This window comes from Salvelinus alpinus, chromosome 4 (assembly GCF_045679555.1).
Source record: "Salvelinus alpinus chromosome 4, SLU_Salpinus.1, whole genome shotgun sequence".
NCBI lineage: Eukaryota > Metazoa > Chordata > Actinopteri > Salmoniformes > Salmonidae > Salvelinus > Salvelinus alpinus.
In genome coordinates, this window is record NC_092089.1 from 80,826,513 (window position 1) to 80,845,631 (window position 19,119).

The window sequence follows — 19,119 nt, forward strand, 5'->3', positions numbered from 1 at the left end:
TGCATCATCCCCCTCAGGAGGCTGAAAACATTTGTCAAAAAGTTCTACAGCTGCACCATTGAGAGCATCTTGACTGGCTGCATCACAGCTTGGTACGGCAACAGCAAGGAACCCACCGCAAAGCGCTACAGAGGGTGGCGAGTACGGCACAGTACAACCCTGGGGCCGAGCTCCCTGCCATCCTGGACCACTATACCAGGCGGTGTCAGAGGAAGGCCCCAAAAACTGTCAAAGACTCCGGCCACCAAAGCCATAGAGTGTTGTCACTGCTACCGCATGGCAAGCGGGTCTGGAACCAACAGGACCCTGAATAGCTTCTACCCCCAAGCCATAATACTGCTGAACCAAACTGCTAAATAGCTAATCAAATAGTTATCCGGACTACCTGCATTGACCAACTCTCTTGCACGGACTCAACCCACACACTTGCAAGTACTTCCACTAACATCCTAACACACACATAGCACAGGCACACACGCATACTGAGGCCGCACAAACACATACTGCTGGTACTGTCCATTATCTATCCTGTTGCCTAGTCACTTTACCCCTACCTACAGTATATGTACATAGCTACCTCAATTACCCCGTACCCCTGCACATTGCCTCAGTACTGGTACTCCCTGTATATAGCCATGTTATTACCTGGTATTGCCTGTATATAGCCATGTTATTACCTGGTACTGCCTGTATATAGCCATGTTATTACCTGGTACTGCCTGTATATAGCCATGTTATTACCTGGTACTGCCTGTATATAGCCATGTTATTACCTGGTACTGCCTGTATATAGCCATGTTATTACCTGGTACTGCCTGTATATAGCCATGTTATTACCTGGTACTGCCTGTATATAGCCATGTTATTACCTGGTACTGCCTGTATATAGCCATGTTATTACCTGGTACTGCCTGTATATAGCCATGTTATTACCTGGTACTGCCTGTATATAGCCATGTTATTACCTGGTACTGCCTGTATATAGCCATGTTATTACCTGGTACTGCCTGTATATAGCCATGTTATTATCTGGTACTGCCTGTATATAGCCATGTTATTATCTGGTACTGCCTGTATATAGCCATGTTATTACCTGGTACTGCCTGTATATAGCCATGTTATTACCTGGTACTGCCTGTATATAGCCATGTTATTACCTGGTACTGCCTGTATATAGCCATGTTATTACCTGGTACTGCCTGTATATAGCCATGTTATTACCTGGTACTGCCTGTATATAGCCATGTTATTACCTGGTACTGCCTGTATATAGCCATGTTATTACCTGGTACTGCCTGTATATAGCCATGTTATTACCTGGTACTGCCTGTATATAGCCATGTTATTACCTGGTACTGCCTGTATATAGCCATGTTATTACCTGGTACTGCCTGTATATAGCCATGTTATTACCTGGTACTGCCTGTATATAGCCATGTTATTTTTTACTCGTTATTGTTATTCATTGTTTATTTGTTCCTTGTGTCACTATTTCTATATTTTATCTTCACTCTGCATTGTTGGAAAAGGACACGTAAGTAATCATTTCACTGTTAGTTTAAACCTGTTGTTTACGAAGCATGTGACAAATAAAATATGATTTGATTTACTCTGTGACTCCCCAGCCAAACCTCTACTCTGTGACCCCCTGCCAAACCTCCACTCTGTGACCCCCCCCAGCCAAACCTCCACTCTGTGACCCCCCAGCCAAACCTCCACTCTGTGACCCCCCCCAGCCAAACCTCCACTCTGTGACCCCCCCAGCCAAACCTCCACTCTGTGACCCCCCCCCCAGCCAAACCTCCACTCTGTGACCCCCCCCAGCCAAACCTCCACTCTGTGACCCCCCCAGCCAAACCTCTACTCTGTGACTCCCCAGCCAAACCTCCACTCTGCGACCCCCTCCAGCCAAACCTCCACTCTGTGACCCCCCCCAGCCAAACCTCCACTCTGTGACCCCCCCCCAGCCAAACCTCCACTCTGTGACCCCCCAGCCAAACCTCCACTCTGTGACCCCCCAGCCAAACCTCCACTCTGTGACCCCCCAGCCAAACCTCCACTCTGTGACCCCCCAGCCAAACCTCTACTCTGTTAACTCCAGCCAAACCTCTACTCTGTTATCTCCAGCCAAACCTCTACTCTGTGACCCCCCAGTCAAACCTCCACTCTGTGACCCCCCAGCCAAAACTCCACTCTGTGACCCCCCAGCCAAACCTCTACTCTGTGACCCCCCCCAGCCAAACCTCCACTCTGTGACCCCCCCCAGCCAAACCTCCACTCTGTGACCCCCCAGCCAAACCTCCACTCTGTGACCCCCCAGCCAAACCTCCACTCTGTGACCCCCCAGCCAAACCTCTACTCTGTGACCCCCAGCCAAACCTCTACTCTGTGACCCCCCAGCCAAACCTCCACTCTGTGACCCCCCAGCCAAAACTCCACTCTGTGACTCCCCAGCTAAACCTCCACTCTGTGACCCCCCCCCCAGCCAAACCTCCACTCTGTGACCCCCCCCAGCCAAACCTCCACTCTGTGACCCCCCCCAGCCAAACCTCCACTCTGTGACCCCCCCAGCCAAACCTCCACTCTGTGACCCCCCAGCCAAACCTCCACTCTGTGACCCCCCAGCCAAACCTCCACTCTGTGACCCCCCAGCCAAACCTCTACTCTGTTAACTCCAGCCAAACCTCTACTCTGTGACCTCCAGCCAAACCTCCACTCTGTGACCCCCCAGCCAAACCTCTACTCTGTGACCTCCAGCCAAACCTCTACTCTGTTAACTCCAGCCAAACCTCTACTCTGTGACCCCCAGCCAAAACTCTACTCTGTTAACTCCAGCCAAACCTCTACTCTGTGACCCCCCAGCCAAACCTCCACTCTGTGACCCCCCAGCCAAAACTCCACTCTGTGACCCCCAGCCAAACCTCTACTCTGTTAACTCCAGCCAAACTTCTACTCTGTTAACTCCAGGCAAACCTCTACTCTGTTAACTCCAGCCAAACTTCTACTCTGTTAACTCCAGCCAAACCTCTACTCTGTGACCTCCAACCAAACCTCTACTTTGTGACCTCCAGCCAAACCTCTACTCTGTGACCTCCAGCCAAACCTCTACTCTGTTAACTCCAGCCAAACCTCTACTCTGTGACCTCCAGCCAAACCTCCACTCTGTGACCCCCCAGCCAAACCTCTACTCTGTGACCTCCAGCCAAACCTCTACTCTGTGACCTCCAGCCAAACCTCCACTCTGTGACCCCCCAGCCAAACCTCCACTCTGTGACCCCCCAGCCAAACCTCCACTCTGTGACCCCCCAGCCAAACCTCTACTCTGTGACCTCCAGCCAAACCTCTACTCTGTGAACTCCAGCCAAACCTCTACTCTGTGACCCCCCAGCCAAACCTCTACTCTATGACCATCTAGCCAAACCTCTACTCTATGACCCCCCCAGCCAAACCTCTACTCTGTGACCCCCCAGCCAAACCTCCACTCTGTGACCCCCCAGCCAAACCTCTACTCTATGACCCCCCCAGCCAAACCTCTACTCTGTGACCCCCCCCAGCCAAACCTCTACTCTGTGACCCCCCAGCCAAACCTCCACTCTGTGACCCCCCAGCCAAACCTCTACTCTGTGACCCCCCCCAGCCAAACCTCCACTCTGTGACCCCCCCCAGCCAAACCTCCACTCTGTGACCCCCCCCAGCCAAACCTCCACTCTGTGACCCCCCAGCCAAACCTCCACTCTGTGACCCCCCAGCCAAACCTCCACTCTGTGACCCCCCAGCCAAACCTCTACTCTGTGACCCCCAGCCAAACCTCTACTCTGTTAACTCCAGCCAAACCTCTACTCTGTGACCCCCCAGCCAAACCTCCACTCTGTGACCCCCTAGCCAAAACTCCACTCTGTGACTCCCCAGCTAAACCTCCACTCTGTGACCCCCCCCAGCCAAACCTCCACTCTGTGACCCCCCCCAGCCAAACCTCCACTCTGTGACCCCCCCCAGCCAAACCTCCACTCTGTGACCCCCCCAGCCAAACCTCCACTCTGTGACCCCCCAGCCAAACCTCCACTCTGTGACCCCCCAGCCAAACCTCCACTCTGTGACCCCCCAGCCAAACCTCCACTCTGTGACCCCCCAGCCAAACCTCTACTCTGTGACCCCCAGCCAAACCTCTACTCTGTTAACTCCAGCCAAACCTCTACTCTGTGATCCCCCAGCCAAACCTCCACTCTGTGACCCCCCAGCCAAAACTCCACTCTGTGACCCCCCAGCCAAACCTCTACTCTGTTAACTCCAGCCAAACTTCTACTCTGTTAACTCCAGCCAAACCTCCACTCTGTGACCCCCCAGCCAAACCTCTACTCTGTGACCTCCAGCCAAACCTCCACTCTGTGACCCCCCAGCCAAACCTCTACTCTGTTAACTCCAGCCAAACCTCTACTCTGTGACCTCCAGCCAAAACTCCACTCTGTGACCCCCCAGCCAAACCTCTACTCTGTGACCTCCAGCCAAACCTCTACTCTGTTAACTCCAGCCAAACCTCTACTCTGTGACCCCCAGCCAAACCTCTACTCTGTTAACTCCAGCCAAACCTCTACTCTGTGACCCCCCAGCCAAATCTCCACTCTGTGACCCCCCAGCCAAACCTCTACTCTGTTAACTCCAGCCAAACTTCTACTCTGTTAACTCCAGCCAAACCTCTACTCTGTGATCTCCAGCCAAACCTCTACTCTGTGACCCCCCAGCCAAACCTCCACTCTGTGACCCCCCAGCCAAAACTCCACTCTGTGACCCCCCAGCCAAACCTCTACTCTGTTAACTCCAGCCAAACTTCTACTCTGTTAACTCCAGCCAAACCTCTACTCTGTTAACTCCAGCCAAACTTCTACTCTGTTAACTCCAGCCAAACCTCTACTCTGTGACCTCCAGCCAAACCTCTACTCTGTGACCTCCAGCCAAACCTCTACTCTGTGACCTCCAGCCAAACCTCTACTCTGTTAACTCCAGCCAAACCTCTACTCTGTGACCTCCAGCCAAACCTCCACTCTGTGACCCCCCAGCCAAACCTCTACTCTGTGACCTCCAGCCAAACCTCTACTCTGTGACCTCCAGCCAAACCTCCACTCTGTGACCCCCCAGCCAAACCTCCACTCTGTGACCCCCCAGCCAAACCTCTACTCTGTGACCTCCAGCCAAACCTCTACTCTGTGACCTCCAGCCAAACCTCTACTCTGTGACCTCCAGCCAAACCTCTACTCTGTGACCCCCCAGCCAAACCTCTACTCTATGACCATCTAGCCAAACCTCTACTCTATGACCCCCCCAGCCAAACCTCTACTCTGTGACCCCCCAGCCAAACCTCCACTCTGTGACCCCCCAGCCAAACCTCTACTCTATGACCCCCCCAGCCAAACCTCTACTCTGTGACCCCCAGCCAAACCTCCACTCTGTGACCCCCCAGCCAAACATCTACTCTGTTAACTCCAGCCAAACCTCTACTCTGTGATCTCCAGCCAAACCTCTACTCTATGACCATCTAGCCAAACCTCTACTCTATGACCATCTAGCCAAACCTCTACTCTATGACCATCTAGCCAAACCTCTACTCTATGACCATCTAGCCAAACCTCTACTCTATGACCCCCCAGCCAAACCTCTACTCTGTGACCCCCCAGCCAAACCTCCACTCTGTGACCCCCCAGCCAAACCTCTACTCTATGACCCCCCCAGCCAAACCTCTACTCTGTGACCCCCAGCCAAACCTCTACTCTATGACCCCCCCAGCCAAACCTCTACTCTGTGACCCCCCCAGCCAAACCTTAGGGAGGGTTAAACATTTTAATTTCCCGTTGCAAAAATGTTTTCCATTGCGTGTTCTAAGGAACCCGATTCAACTTGTGAACTCATCCCCAAACCAGACACACTAGATCAGGACAACAACAACATCGTGAAATATCTAGGTGGTCGAGGAGAGGGTTGACAAACACTGCATTATAACTCCAATGACAGTGCAGTTATCTGACAGGTTAGTGGACTATGATATGATGAGAGGACACAGGGGAGTCAGAGTGTAATTCTGCCCAGGACAGGACAACCATTTCCTGGCACAGCTCAGGCCATTCCTTGGCTCCGCTAGAATCATTTCTGATTGATGTGTGATTTTATGAGCCACAGACCCACACTACCACGACACTCGACTGAGTCAGCAGGGAAGTGTGAGAGAGAGGGTTTTATTGACAAAGGTGGGGTGGAGTTCTACTTTTAGGTCCATAGATAGGATAGGCTGCACATGTGAATAACAAGTCTGCTCATGAATCATCCCCGGCGGGAGGGAGGGAGGGTTGGAGGAGAAGAGGACAGGGCATTAAAGAACATGACACTCCTTGTTCTGAGACAACCTACACAAACATGTTTATGCAGTTGGTACTTTCATCTCACGATGCCAGCTGGCAAAGTACACCACATCAACAAATGGGACCCGTCCCAAAAAGCACGTTATTCCCTATATTGTGTGGGCCCTGGTCAAAAGTAGTGCACTATATGGGGAATGGGGTGCCTTTTGAGCTTGCTTTTAATGAGGAAACTGGTTAGATGCGTCACACTGAATAATAAATTACCCAAAGACCTAGGGAACCCTAATCCATCTCTACACTTATCGTCTTTAAATCAAAGCACGCACGAGCATACACACACACGTATAAATCGATTGGTTGTAGCCTGACCTGGAGACGCGGTTGACAATGAGGAGGAAGGCTCCCAGGGGCAGGAGGGAGATCAGGAACCAGGGGAATACGATGCCGACCATGACCAGGCAGAAGAGCACCAGGGTCATGTTCTGGAGAAGCATCTCAGCCTGCATGGCCAGACGGACATCCACTGTGGATGGTTGAGAGAGAGAGAGAGAGCGAGAGAGCGAGAGAGCGCGAGAGAGAGAGAGAGAGAGAGAGAAAAGGAGACCGAAAGAAAGAGAACACAGAGGGAGAGAGAAAACAAAAAACTGTCACATCGCACTGTGTTGTCTGGGTGGTATGGGGACCTCAAGGCTCGGAGTATGAAGTCAAGGCAAGACACCTCACCCTCGTCCATGTCTCGGGAGAAGCGGGTGAGGATGCGGCCCAGAGGTGTCGTGTCAAAAAAGCGCATGGGGCTCAGGAGGAGGCGGTGGAACAGCTTGTCGTGGAGCACCGAGGCAGCCCGAACAGTGCACTGTCAGACAAACACAGTGGTGTTTCAACACAGAGCCAGACAGAACACTGGTAAACAGATGGGTTGTCGGGACTTGGGAAAGCTCAACACCCAGTCGCAACAAATGCAAACATACAGTAGTAGGAGTAGACATTAGAGAATTGTTGCCAGCATTCACAGCTATGTACACACACTAGCTAACGCTCATATGACATGTTGCTAATGCTAGTTGGCCATATGTTGTTGTTGTTGATGTGTCCCTATTAGTAGTCACTGTGCTGTTAAGAGCAAGTGGAAAGTTTCTCGTGTCAGGCAAACTGTCAAATCATCAGACATGAATTAATGTCTGGCAGGCTGACACAAAGGTTATGAACCCATGTCTAGGTTAACGCAGTGAGAAACATCTGGCAGAAATGACTTTTGGCAGGAGAGAACACATTCAATCTATTCATAGAATATGCAACACTCCCACATTCACGTTACAGCTAAGGGTAAAAAAAATAAAAGATTAGCCATCTTCGGGAAAAGTTTGTGTCACACAATTACGTGAGGACATAACCTCTGTAATGGGCTGTCAGGAAAGTTTAACAAACACAGGGGACATATCCAAAGGGACAGGGACACACAGCGGCACACGCACACACACAGCCATTAAAGCAGCGTGTCACGGCACTGGACATATAAATGGATTTAGCCTGCAGGCACTTTCAATTATAGTAGTGCAACTCATGAAAATGTCTTAAAGACAAATAGAGAGAGTCAAGGTTGTACCACAACAACTTTGCACTTCTTTCCTTTGAAACGGGCCTGAGCGTAAATCAATGAAAACCTGACTCATGGAGACTATGGTTACGTCCAGAATGGTATCCTATTGGCCCTTGTTAAAAGTAGTACCCTGGAGTGAATCGGCCAGTGATGCACTCTCCTTTGACAGGCCATAGAGTGCATCAATGAATGATCCTGACATTTCAAGATGAGAGAACAATCCACAAGAACCACTCTAAAAGACATTTGAGCAAGATGCTTACCTTGACGAACACTAGCCCCCTCATTGTCTTCAGGAAGAGAGCGGCCCCCATGGACATCACATAAACTCTTGAGTAGTATTGAACGTGAGGGTTGAGCCTCATGCTGTCGCTTGCCAACCCCGCCAATGTTTCATTGGTTTCGTTCTCCAGGATTAATGATGTATTCTGAGGGCAGATGGAGGGATACACACAAGGCATTTCTATCCAATGAAGGAAATAAATGAAACAAAGCCAGCTGAGACAGAAGACATGAAAGAAGCAGCCATTTGGGTAATGTCGCTATTCCAAACACATCCTTCAATCAGACACGGACGACAGCTTCGCAGCACATCCGGTTTTTGCCGGCTCGTCTCGTTTTAATTACGTTTACAGAGACACCGGTACTTTTTTAATTACACGTGCTGAGATTAATGCTCTCACTTTCCCCACTACAACTCAGTGATGCACAGAAGTCGTTTTACTTGTGGGAGACAGCCTGCTACAGTATAGACATCCCTCAGAGTAGGCAGAAGTTGTCCTATCCCACTAACACAGCATCAGATATTTCTTTCAATTCTAATAATTCTAATAAGTATTGTAGGTAGGGTAATCTGATCCTAGTTATGTGTCTGTGTGTAAGGCCATCAGAAAATCCAAACTCACCCCACTGCCCTGGCGGATCCAGTAGCTCAGCCACCAGTTACTGAAGGCGATGCTGCCAGTGGTGAAGAGGAAGAGGATGACATTGATGATGAAGGCACAAGGGCCTCCAGCCGCATTGATGTAGGCCTTGTACACATCCCAGGCCACGGCACCAGAGCCCTTCTCCTCCGCTTTCATGAGCTGGTCTGGAGAGAAGAAAGGGAAGGAAATAAGGAAGGAAAAAAGAGGAAGGAAGGAATGAAGGAAGAGAGGAAAGAAGGAAGGAAGAGAGAGGAAGGAAGAAACCTGTGAGTAATTTCCTCATTTCAAGCCAACTGTTTTAAAGGGAACACATGAACACATTTTATTTGGCGCGTTCGAGTCTCACCTCCTTTCCCTTTCTCCACCGGAGGTCTGGCAACTTTGGCGAAATTCTCGGTGGTCTCAACCTTTTCATCTCCCTCTTTCTTCTCCTTATTCTTCAGGTTTGTTTTCACCAGGTTCTTTTTCACCAGGTTCTAGGAGAGCAAGCCAAAGAGACCTACAGCATAAGACAATCGGCCAAGTCATAACATTGCCAGTAAGTAATTTAAACAGAGATATTGGTGACAGGGTCTTTAGCAGTGTGACACCGATAAATCAATGCCGACCTAAATAATGAAAAGCCCTGTATGCATTAACATTTCCCAGCCACCCACTTGGCTTCTCCTGCCTGAATTACGCAGGATGTGATGTACGATAGTGTTGTGTAAAGAGGGATGGAAAAAGGTGTTTTTACACAGAGGAGAGCTGGGCTAGCCTGGTCCCAGATCAGTTTATGCTGTCTTGCCAGCTCATGCCAATGCATGACAATGACCATAGGAGTTGGAAAGGCTAGATCTGTTCGCAAACAGATCTGTGATCAGGCTAGAGCTGGACATGCGCTCCGTGGTTGGAATTACCTCCTGCTGTACGCTGTTGAAGAGAGTGGCGTAGTCACGGTCTCTGCCCATAAGCTGGGAGTGGGTGCCATGCTCGGCAATCTGCCCGTCCTTCATCAGAATCACGTGGTCACACTCTGCCAGGTACTGAGAGAGGGTCAACACCAGTGAGATCTGGGATTCTCCTGATGAAGAATCCTGGGCTATAGTATGCTCCTCTATATTTCTATATGGCTTCCTTTCCTCAGCCTTCTATTTTCGGGACAAAGTCTTGAGAGTCGTCAATGGGAGACTTGTGTGAAAACTCAAGTTGCACTATAATCACCGACCTAGGAGGTCTACATAGGGCCTCTCTCATTTCCTTTCAGATTAGGCGTCCCAAAGATATACAAGAGAGTAGTTAAGAAAGCCATTTCAGATCATGAATGCCATTTCCTATCATTTGGCCATAGTACACAAGTCACTTATTTGCTGCAAATTCTTCTGTTTCTCACATAAATACAATTTGAATTGATCATTCAGATAATCAGAAGCTCCTCTTACCTGCAGCTGGTGTGTGACAAAGATGGTGGTCTTGCCCTTGGACGCCGTGCGGATGGCATTGTGGAAGAGGTGAGAGCCCACGTGGGCGTCCACGGCACTGAGAGGGTCATCCAGGAGCAGGATGGGCCGCTCGCTATACAGGGCACGTGCCAGGCTCACCCGCTGGCGCTGCCCGCCACTCAGGTTGGCACCCCTCTCACCTATCTTGAGTGAAAACATTGGGACAATGTTGACTAAATGTATCAAGGATAATTTCTGATAGGCTTCACACAGAGGCAGCAACAGACCAGACCAGATATGTACTTACATAACACTTTATCATGTTCTCTCATAAAACACCACAATGCACCCCAAAGCATTCCATCTATACATGCATGTACTACTTACTAGCCTGTTACATGGTAAATACACTTTCTGCTACTTTGGTATAGTGTAAGGCAAATGTATTGTACAGAATGGCCAGAGTTCATATTGAGAGCATCTCCAGCAGAGAGATGCAATAGTGGTCTGATACATACCGCAGTCATATCCCTATAGGGCAGCTCTGTCAGATCAGGGATCAGGCAGCAGGCAGAGACCACAGCATTATACCTAATAAGGAAACACAGCCAAGGACATAACTTAACATGAGAGGGAAACGCAGTCATGGTCCAGAGAAATGAGTAAACCATGAGTTAGAAATGAGCCTTTGGCCCTTCTGAATGTGAAACTATCAAACTATGACATCCAAACGTGACTGGTCATGGACTACAGATGAAAATGAGCCATCTACCTAAATCCAGCACTAAGACACCTCTAAATTCTGCGTTGTTGCTTTCATTGTGTACTGTTCTATAATAAATGACTCAAAAGTCATAAACACGAATCAATCAATCTTACTTGTCTTCGTCATATTCTTTTCCGAACAGGATGTTCTCTCTGAGTGAGTCATTGAGGATCCAGGCCTGTTGAGCCACATAGGCAAAGCCGCCACTGGCTGCCACGTTGCCCTCCAGCAGGGTCATCTGTTGCGCACCAGAGATAAGACTCATGTTAAAACATACTAGAGGTAAAGCTGACCTGGGCTTTCACGAGAGGGAAAATACTTGAACTGCGTTTGATTGCCCGGTACAACGGAACAGTCCCAAAAGTGCAAAAGTCAAGCTTAATCAAACGCACCTCGAATGCTTTCCAGTCTGGTTTGTAGGGGAATCCCCCAGTAATCTGGTTTGAAGGCCAATGATATAGAACCTCACCTGTCCCAGCAGAGCAGACAGAAGAGAGCTCTTTCCGCTCCCCACAGCTCCACATATTCCTACCAACGCCCCCTGCAGATCAGAAGGATACCAGGGAGTATTGGTATGGATTTGTAATTGAAACGCACTCAGTCCATTTCAAAAGGAAAGAAGTTGCTGACTCCCTCCAATTGTCTACTCTGTCAGTCGTTCTCTTTTTTATGAGTTGTGCTACTATAATCAAATGTGCCTGCATGCTAAATCCATTTATCTTTCCAGTGCCGGTCACGCAATGCTTTAGAGCAGTGGTATTCAAACTTTCTCAGCAGGGACCCAATTTTTTCCGCCAGAATTTCGGACGACACCATTGTTTTAGGCACAAATTTCTAGCAACCCCACCCCAAATATAATGACACATCCTTAAAACCTGTACATTTTGTGGACCCCAGGAAGAGTAGCTGCTGCCGCAAAAGCTACAAATAAAATTCTCAGATGGAATAAAAAATATATACAGTACCAGTCAAAAGTTGACACACCAACTCATTCAATGTTTTTTCTTTATTTTTTACTATTTTCTACGTTGTAGAATAATAGTAAAGACATCAAAACTATGAAATATCACATATGGAATCATGTAGTAACCAAAAAAAGTGTTAAATACAAATATATTTCAGATTCTTTAAAGTAGCCACCCTTTGCCTTGATGACAGCTTTGCACGCTCTCGGCATTCTCTCAACCAGCTTCATGAGGTAGTCACCTGGAATGCATTTCAATTAACAGGTGTTCTTTGTTAAAAGTACATTTGTGGAATTTCTTTCCTTCTTAATGCGTTTGAGTTCCTTCTTAAATCAGTAGTGTGGTGACAAGGTAGGGGTGGTATACAGAAGATAGCCCTATTTGGTAAAAGACCAAGTCCATATTACGGCAAGAACAGCTCAAATAAGCAAAGAGAAATGACAGTCCATCATTACTTTAAGACATGAAGGTCAGTCAATCAGGAAAATTTTAACAACTTTGAAAGTTTCTTCAAGTGCATTCGGTAAAACTATCAAGCACTATGATGAAACTGGCTCTCATGAGGACCGCCTCAGAAAAGGAAGTCCCAGAGTTACCTCTGCTGCCTTCATGGTCGAATTTCTGCAAAGAAACCACTACTAAAAGGACACCAACAAGAAGAAGAGACTTGCTTGGGCCAAGAAACACAAGCAATGGACATTAGACCGGTGGAAATATGCCCTATGGTTTGATGAGTCCAAATTTGAGATTCTTGGTTCCAACCGCCGTGTCTTTGTGAGACGCAGAGTAGGTGAACGGATGATCTCCACATGTGTGGTTCCCACCGGGAAGCATGGAGGAGGAGGTGTGATGCTGTTGGGGTGCTTTGCTGGTGACACTGTCTGTGATTTGTTTAGAATTCAAGGTAAACTTAACCAGCATGACTACCACAGCATTCTGCAGTGATACGCCATCCCATCTGGTTCGCGCTTAGTGGGACTATCATTTGTTTTTCAACAGGACAATGACCCAACACACCTCCAGGCTGTGTAAGGGCTATTTGACCAAGAAGGAGAGTGATGAGTGCTGCATCAGATGACCTGGCCTCCACAATCACCCAACCTCAACCCAATTGAGATAGTTTGGGATGAGTTGGACCGCAGAGTGAAAGAAAAGCCGCCAACAAGTGCTCAGCGTATGTGGGAACTCCTTCAAGACTTTTGGAAAAGCATTCCAGGCGAAGCTGTTTGAGAGAATGCCAAGAGTGTGCAAAGCTGTCATCAAGGCAAAGGGTGGCTACTTTGAAGAAGCTGAAATATATTTTATTTATCACTTTTCTGGTTACTACATGATTCCATGTGTGTTATTTCATAGTTTTGATGTCTTCATTGTTATTCTACAATGTAGAAAATAAATAAGAAAGAAAATTAAAAAAACTCTTGAATGAGTAGGTGTCCAAACTTTTGACTGGTACTGGATACAGTTGAATTCGGAAGTTTACATGCACCTCAGCCAAATACATTTAAACTCAGTTTCACACAATTCCTGACATTTAATCCTAGTAAAAATTCCCTGTATTAGGTCAGTTAGGATCACCACTTCATTTTAAGAATGTGAAATGTCAGAATAATAGTAGAGAATGATTTATTTAAGCTTTTATCTCTTTCATCACATTCCCAGTAGGTCAGAAGTTTACATACACTCAATTAGTATTTGGTAGCATTGCCTTTAAATTGTTTAACGTGGGTCAAACATTTTGGGTAGCCTTCCACAAGCTTCTCACAATAAGATGTGTGAATTTTGGCCCATTCCTCCTGATAGAGCTGGTGTAACTGAGTCAGGTTTGTAGGCCTCCTTGCTCGCACACACTTTTTCAGTTCTGCCCACACATTTTCTATAGGATTGAGGTAAGGGCTTTGTGATGGCCACCAATACCATGACTTTGTTGTCCTTAAGCCACTTTGCCACAACTTTCGAAGTATACTTGGGGTCATTGTCCATGTGGAAGACCCATTTGCGACCAAGCTTTAGCTTCCTGACTGATGTCTTGAGATCTTGCTTCAATATATCCACATACTTTCCCTCATGATGCCATCTATTATGTGAAGTGAACCAGTTCCTCCTGCAGCAAAGCACCCCCACAACATGATGCTGCCACCCCAGTGCTTCACGGTTGGGATGGTGTTCTTCGGCTAAAAAGTACAATCTTTGTCCCCATGTGCAGTTGCAAACCGTAGTCTGGCTTTTTTATGGCGGTTTTGAGGCAGTGGCTTCCTCCTTGCTGAGCGGCCTTTCAGGTTATGTCGATATAGGACTCGTTTTACTGTGGATATAGTAACTTCTATACCGGTTTCCTCCAGCATCTTCACAAGGTCCTTTGCTGTTGTTCTGGGACTGATTCGCACTTTTCGCCCCAAAGTATGTTCATCTCTAGGAGACAGAACCCGTTTCCTTCCTGAGCGGTATGACGGCTGCATGGTCCCATGGTGTTTATACTTGGGTACTATTGTTTGTACAGATGAACGTGGTACCTTCAGGCATTTGGAAATTGCTCCCAAGGATGAACCAGACTTGTGGAGGTCTACAATTTTTTTCCCCTGAGGTCTTTTTTTTTTTTTTCTCTTGATTTCCCCATGATGTCAAGCAAAGAGGCACTGAATTTGAAGGTAGGCCTTGAAATACATCCACAGGTACACCTCCAATTGACTCAAATGATGTCAATTAGCCTATCAGAAGCTTCTAAAGCCATGACATAATTTTCTGGAATTTTCCAAGCTGTTTAAAGGCACAGTCAACTTAATGTATGTAAACTTCTGACCCCCTGGAATTGTGATACAGTGAATTATAAGTGAAATAATCTGTCTGCATACAATTGTTGGAAAAATAACTTGTGTCATGCACAAAGTAGATGTCCTAACCGACTTGCCAAAACTATAGTTTGTTAACAAGAAATTTGTTAAGTGTATGTAAACTTCTGACTTCAACTGTATATATTTTACATCAACAAATAACCTTCAAGTCATTACATTTTCATCTCATATAAATATGAAAGAAACCAATAAATACATTTACTAAATACAATTTTCAGAAAATGTTTGAATACAATAATCTGTCCTCTGATTTCTTTGTTCCAATTGTATTCATAAAAAAATATATGTTTTGCAAACCCCACTGCGTTCTCCCCCAGACCTTGAACACCACTGCTTTAGTGTGTGTGTATATGCAGGTTTGCATGTGTGAGTGCATGCATATATTTGTCAATGTGTACAAGCATTTGTGTAGGCTGGTATGAATGGAAATCAGGGTTGTTTTGTGCGTGAGTGAGTACACCTGTGTGATTGATGGTGCTTGTTCGAGCAGTTTACCTTCTTGACGCGCAGATCGATGCGATGTAGGGTTTTGTGCAGCGGTGGGCGGATGATGGAGCTCTGGGTAGAGGAGATGGTGCTCTGGGGGCTCTCCTGTTCCATGTGGGTAAGGAGACTCTGTCCGTTGGGACCCTCGTTGTTTCCCTTACCCTCTTCTGCTGTGATATACAAGCTCAGTTTCTCCTTGCGCAGTACTCGATTCATTCCACCTCTCTTGCACTGCTTCTTGGGGACAGGGGTGGCTTTGGCGGGAGCTTTGGCCTTCTCCCAGGCCAACGTGGCGTACCGGAACTCCACGGCGTTCATCGGGTCATCCGTTTTGGCCAACACAACCTCTCGGTCCTCCATCAAGAAGAGTCTCTGTTGACATGACATATGATATACTGTATGATATATGGAGAAGATTCATTAATGAACATGTCTATTTTGAAGTGTTATGCTGACAACAGTCCATCCTGACTGAACGCTACAATCATTCCCAATTTTGTATAACAATCTTATCTGTCTTTCATTTACCTGAAATCGGTTGACTGCCACAGAACCCTCTGATAATGCTCGTACAGCCAAGGGCGTGACTTTGAGGGCAAAGGTCATGGAGTTGAAGACTGCAACAACGGTGAAGGCCTGAAGGGAGCAACATAGGGGGGTGTGGTCAAGTAATTTCACATTTAGTGTAATTCCACATATTTAAAAGCTACTGGGGAGCTTTCTATTGAAACAAACAACAAAAGCTACTGGTAGATATTGAAGTCACTTGACTCTTGAAAAGCTAGTGACAGCTGAGGGGAGGGGTTTACCTGGGCAGCAGTGAGGTCAAAACCCAGGGCCATGTGTAGAGTGAATGTGCAGACACTGGCGATCACCACAACGATGGGGGCCACGCCCACTGTGAGGCTCTGAACACAACCAGCCCTCTCCAGTATCCTCCTCTCCTCAGATCGCACTGCTGGGGGGGGGGACAGAAAGAGAAAGCGTCAGAGAGCGAGGCAGAGAGCGGCAGAGAGCGAGCGAGGCAGAGAGCAAGCGAGGCAGAGAGCGGCAGAGAGAGCGAGAGCGCGCAACAGAGAGAGCGAGCGACAAACAGAGAAAGCGAGCGACAGAGAGAGAGCGAGCGACAGACCGAGAGAGAGAGAGCGACAGACCGAGAGAGAGAGAGCGACAGACCGAGAGAGAGAGAGCGACAGACCGAGAGAGAGAGAGCGACAGACAGACAGAGAGCGAGTGACAGACAGAGAGAGAGCGACAGACAGAGAGAGAGAGAGCGACAGACAGAGAGAGCGACAGACAGAGAGAGCGACAGACAGAGAGAGCGACAGACAGAGAGAGCGACAGACAGAGAGAGCGACAGACAGAGAGAGCGACAGACAGAGAGAGAGCGAGCGAGCGACAGAGAGCGAATAGACAATGAGCTCTTCTTGTATTACCACTGTAGAGTCTTTCAGGAAGTTACGCCTGGCACTGTACAGTTATATTCAGCCGCAAACAACATTAGAGAGAGTCACTTACAGTCATGGCCAGAAATAAGAGAGACAAGTTGGGCCTCGCGGCCATAAATGGTATGAAATGGACTTTTAAAATTGTGGGCCATTGGCAGTTGTCCAAGTCAAGTGGGTTGTCATCCATGATTGTGTACATCTTCTAAATGCATGTGTTGGCTGCTTCACTCAACAGTCCATCCAGTGCACTCTGGCTCCAAGCCAAGGTTTATTTCTTTCTAACACAGCCAAGGCTACTACGTGCTCCAGGAAAGCTATAACATGACTGCACTCCTCCTAAAACATATTTCATATTATTCTCCAGGGACTCACAGCACTGTTGTTGAATTGCCTTTGTAGAAGCTGCTACATATACAATGTATATTTTTATCAGCAGGTGGAATAGGGCCGTAAACTAACAACACTAACTGAAGAGAACGATATCAGAACTCTTGATATGAAACACTCGATAGCCCTTAAGATGAATGTCCAATTAATGATCATAATAATAGGTATTATCACTATTATCCAAACAGCGGGCTGTTATGAGGATATGAGTCCAACCTGGCTAATTACAGTTATGATTAAAAGCACCAAACGCTTCTTATCCACAATGTAAGGCAGAGCCTCGTGAGAAATGTCCCCCCTCCCTCTCTAATTCTTCAATCTCCTCTAAGTGGAACAACCCTCTGCAGGTCTTAAGTATGAAAGAGCTTTAAACGCTTTTCAAATTAAACTTTGGGCGCAGTGATCCAATCAGGGCTTGTGTAATGTGGGAAGCCATGGAGGAAATCTGAGCCAATGGAACCTAACGTGAATGGAGTTGCCGGGTCAATTCCGGGGATGAATCTAATTTGAATAGATGATTGGAGGATTTGAACTAATGGATTTCAGGTAACGGGTTGAATTTCCTGGACAGACTGGAATTGAAATAGAATTGGCCTAACAGAGAAGAAAATGTAAATACAGTCAAATAAAGGAAGTACGAATTCGAGAGGCGCATTCTCAGCTGGAAATAATCACTCTAACACAGACGCAAAAACAGGAAGTGAGTACTATGATTTTTGCTGTGTCACTGGGACAGTGCTGTAAAAATGATGACTGCAGAGTCACTAGCCCCCGGGCCATAAACATGATGACTGCAGAGTCACTAGCCCCCGTGCCATAAACATGATGACTGCAGAGTCACTAGCCCCCGTGCCATAAACATGATGACTGCAGAGTCACTAGCCCCCGTGCCATAAACATGATGACTGCAGAGTCACTAGCCCCCGTGCCATAAACATGATGACTGCAGAGTCACTGACCTTGTGCCATGATGACTGCTGAGTTACTGGCCCTTTGTCATAAACATGATGACTGCTGAGTCACTGGCCCCGAGCTATAAACATGATGACTGTTGAGTCACTGGCCCCGAGCTATAAACATGATAACTGCTGAGACACTGGCCCCATACCATAACATGATGACTGCCGAGTCACTGGCCCCGTGCCATAACATAATGACTACTGAGTCACTGGCCCCGTGCCATAACATGACTACTGTCACTGGTCCTGTGCCATAACATGATAACTACTGAGTCACTGGCCCCGTGCCATAACATGATGACTACTGAGTCACTGGCCCCGTGCCATAACATGATGACTACTGAGTCAATGGCCCCGTGCCATAACATGATGACTACTGAGACACTGGCACCATACCATAACATGATGACTGCCGAGTCACTGGCCCCGTGCCATAACATAATGACTACTGAGTCACTGGCCCCGTGATGACTACATAATGACTACTGAGTCACTGGCCCTGTGCCATAACATAATGACTACTGAGTCACTGGCCCCGTGCCATAACATGATGACTACTGAGTCACTGGCCCCGTGCCATAACATGATGACTACTGAGTCACTGGCCCCGTGCCATAACATGATGACTACTGAGTCACTGGCCCCGTGCCATAACATGATGACTACTGAGTCACTGGCCCCGTGCCATAACATAATGACTACTGAGTCACTGGCCCCGTGCCATAACATGATGACTACTGAGTCACTGGCCCCGTGCCATAACATGATGACTACTGAGTCACTGGCCCCGTGCCATAACATGATGACTACTGAGTCACTGGCCCGTGCCATAACATGATGACTACTGAGTCAATGGCCCGTGCTATAAACATAATGACTACTGAGTCACTGGCCCCGTGCAAAAAACAATATGACTGTGGCCTGGTGTTTATCCTCACCAAGTGACCTGACCATAAAAACACCAATAC

The 19,119-nt window shown here is 47.6% G+C and overlaps 1 protein-coding gene across 2 annotated transcripts in view; it reads right to left on the reverse strand.

The window, feature by feature from the left end:
• The window catches only part of LOC139574523 (ATP-binding cassette sub-family C member 5), a 53,514-nt gene that overhangs the window by 16,180 nt on the left and 18,215 nt on the right, over nt 1-19,119 (reverse strand). Inside the window, exons 8-20 of one of the 2 annotated variants that reach the window (XM_071399189.1) lie at nt 16,167-16,315; nt 15,886-15,993; nt 15,367-15,729; nt 11,527-11,598; nt 11,171-11,295; nt 10,810-10,882; nt 10,292-10,495; nt 9,770-9,895; nt 9,217-9,346; nt 8,850-9,034; nt 8,208-8,372; nt 7,071-7,200; nt 6,717-6,870 (exon numbers count right to left, since the gene is read on the reverse strand). In XM_071399189.1, coding sequence (XP_071255290.1) covers nt 6,717-6,870; nt 7,071-7,200; nt 8,208-8,372; nt 8,850-9,034; nt 9,217-9,346; nt 9,770-9,895; nt 10,292-10,495; nt 10,810-10,882; nt 11,171-11,295; nt 11,527-11,598; nt 15,367-15,729; nt 15,886-15,993; nt 16,167-16,315 — 1,984 coding nt within the window. The remainder of the gene's footprint in view (nt 1-6,716; nt 6,871-7,070; nt 7,201-8,207; nt 8,373-8,849; nt 9,035-9,216; nt 9,347-9,769; nt 9,896-10,291; nt 10,496-10,809; nt 10,883-11,170; nt 11,296-11,526; nt 11,599-15,366; nt 15,730-15,885; nt 15,994-16,166; nt 16,316-19,119) is intronic. The other variant, XM_071399190.1, reaches the window with a different exon arrangement.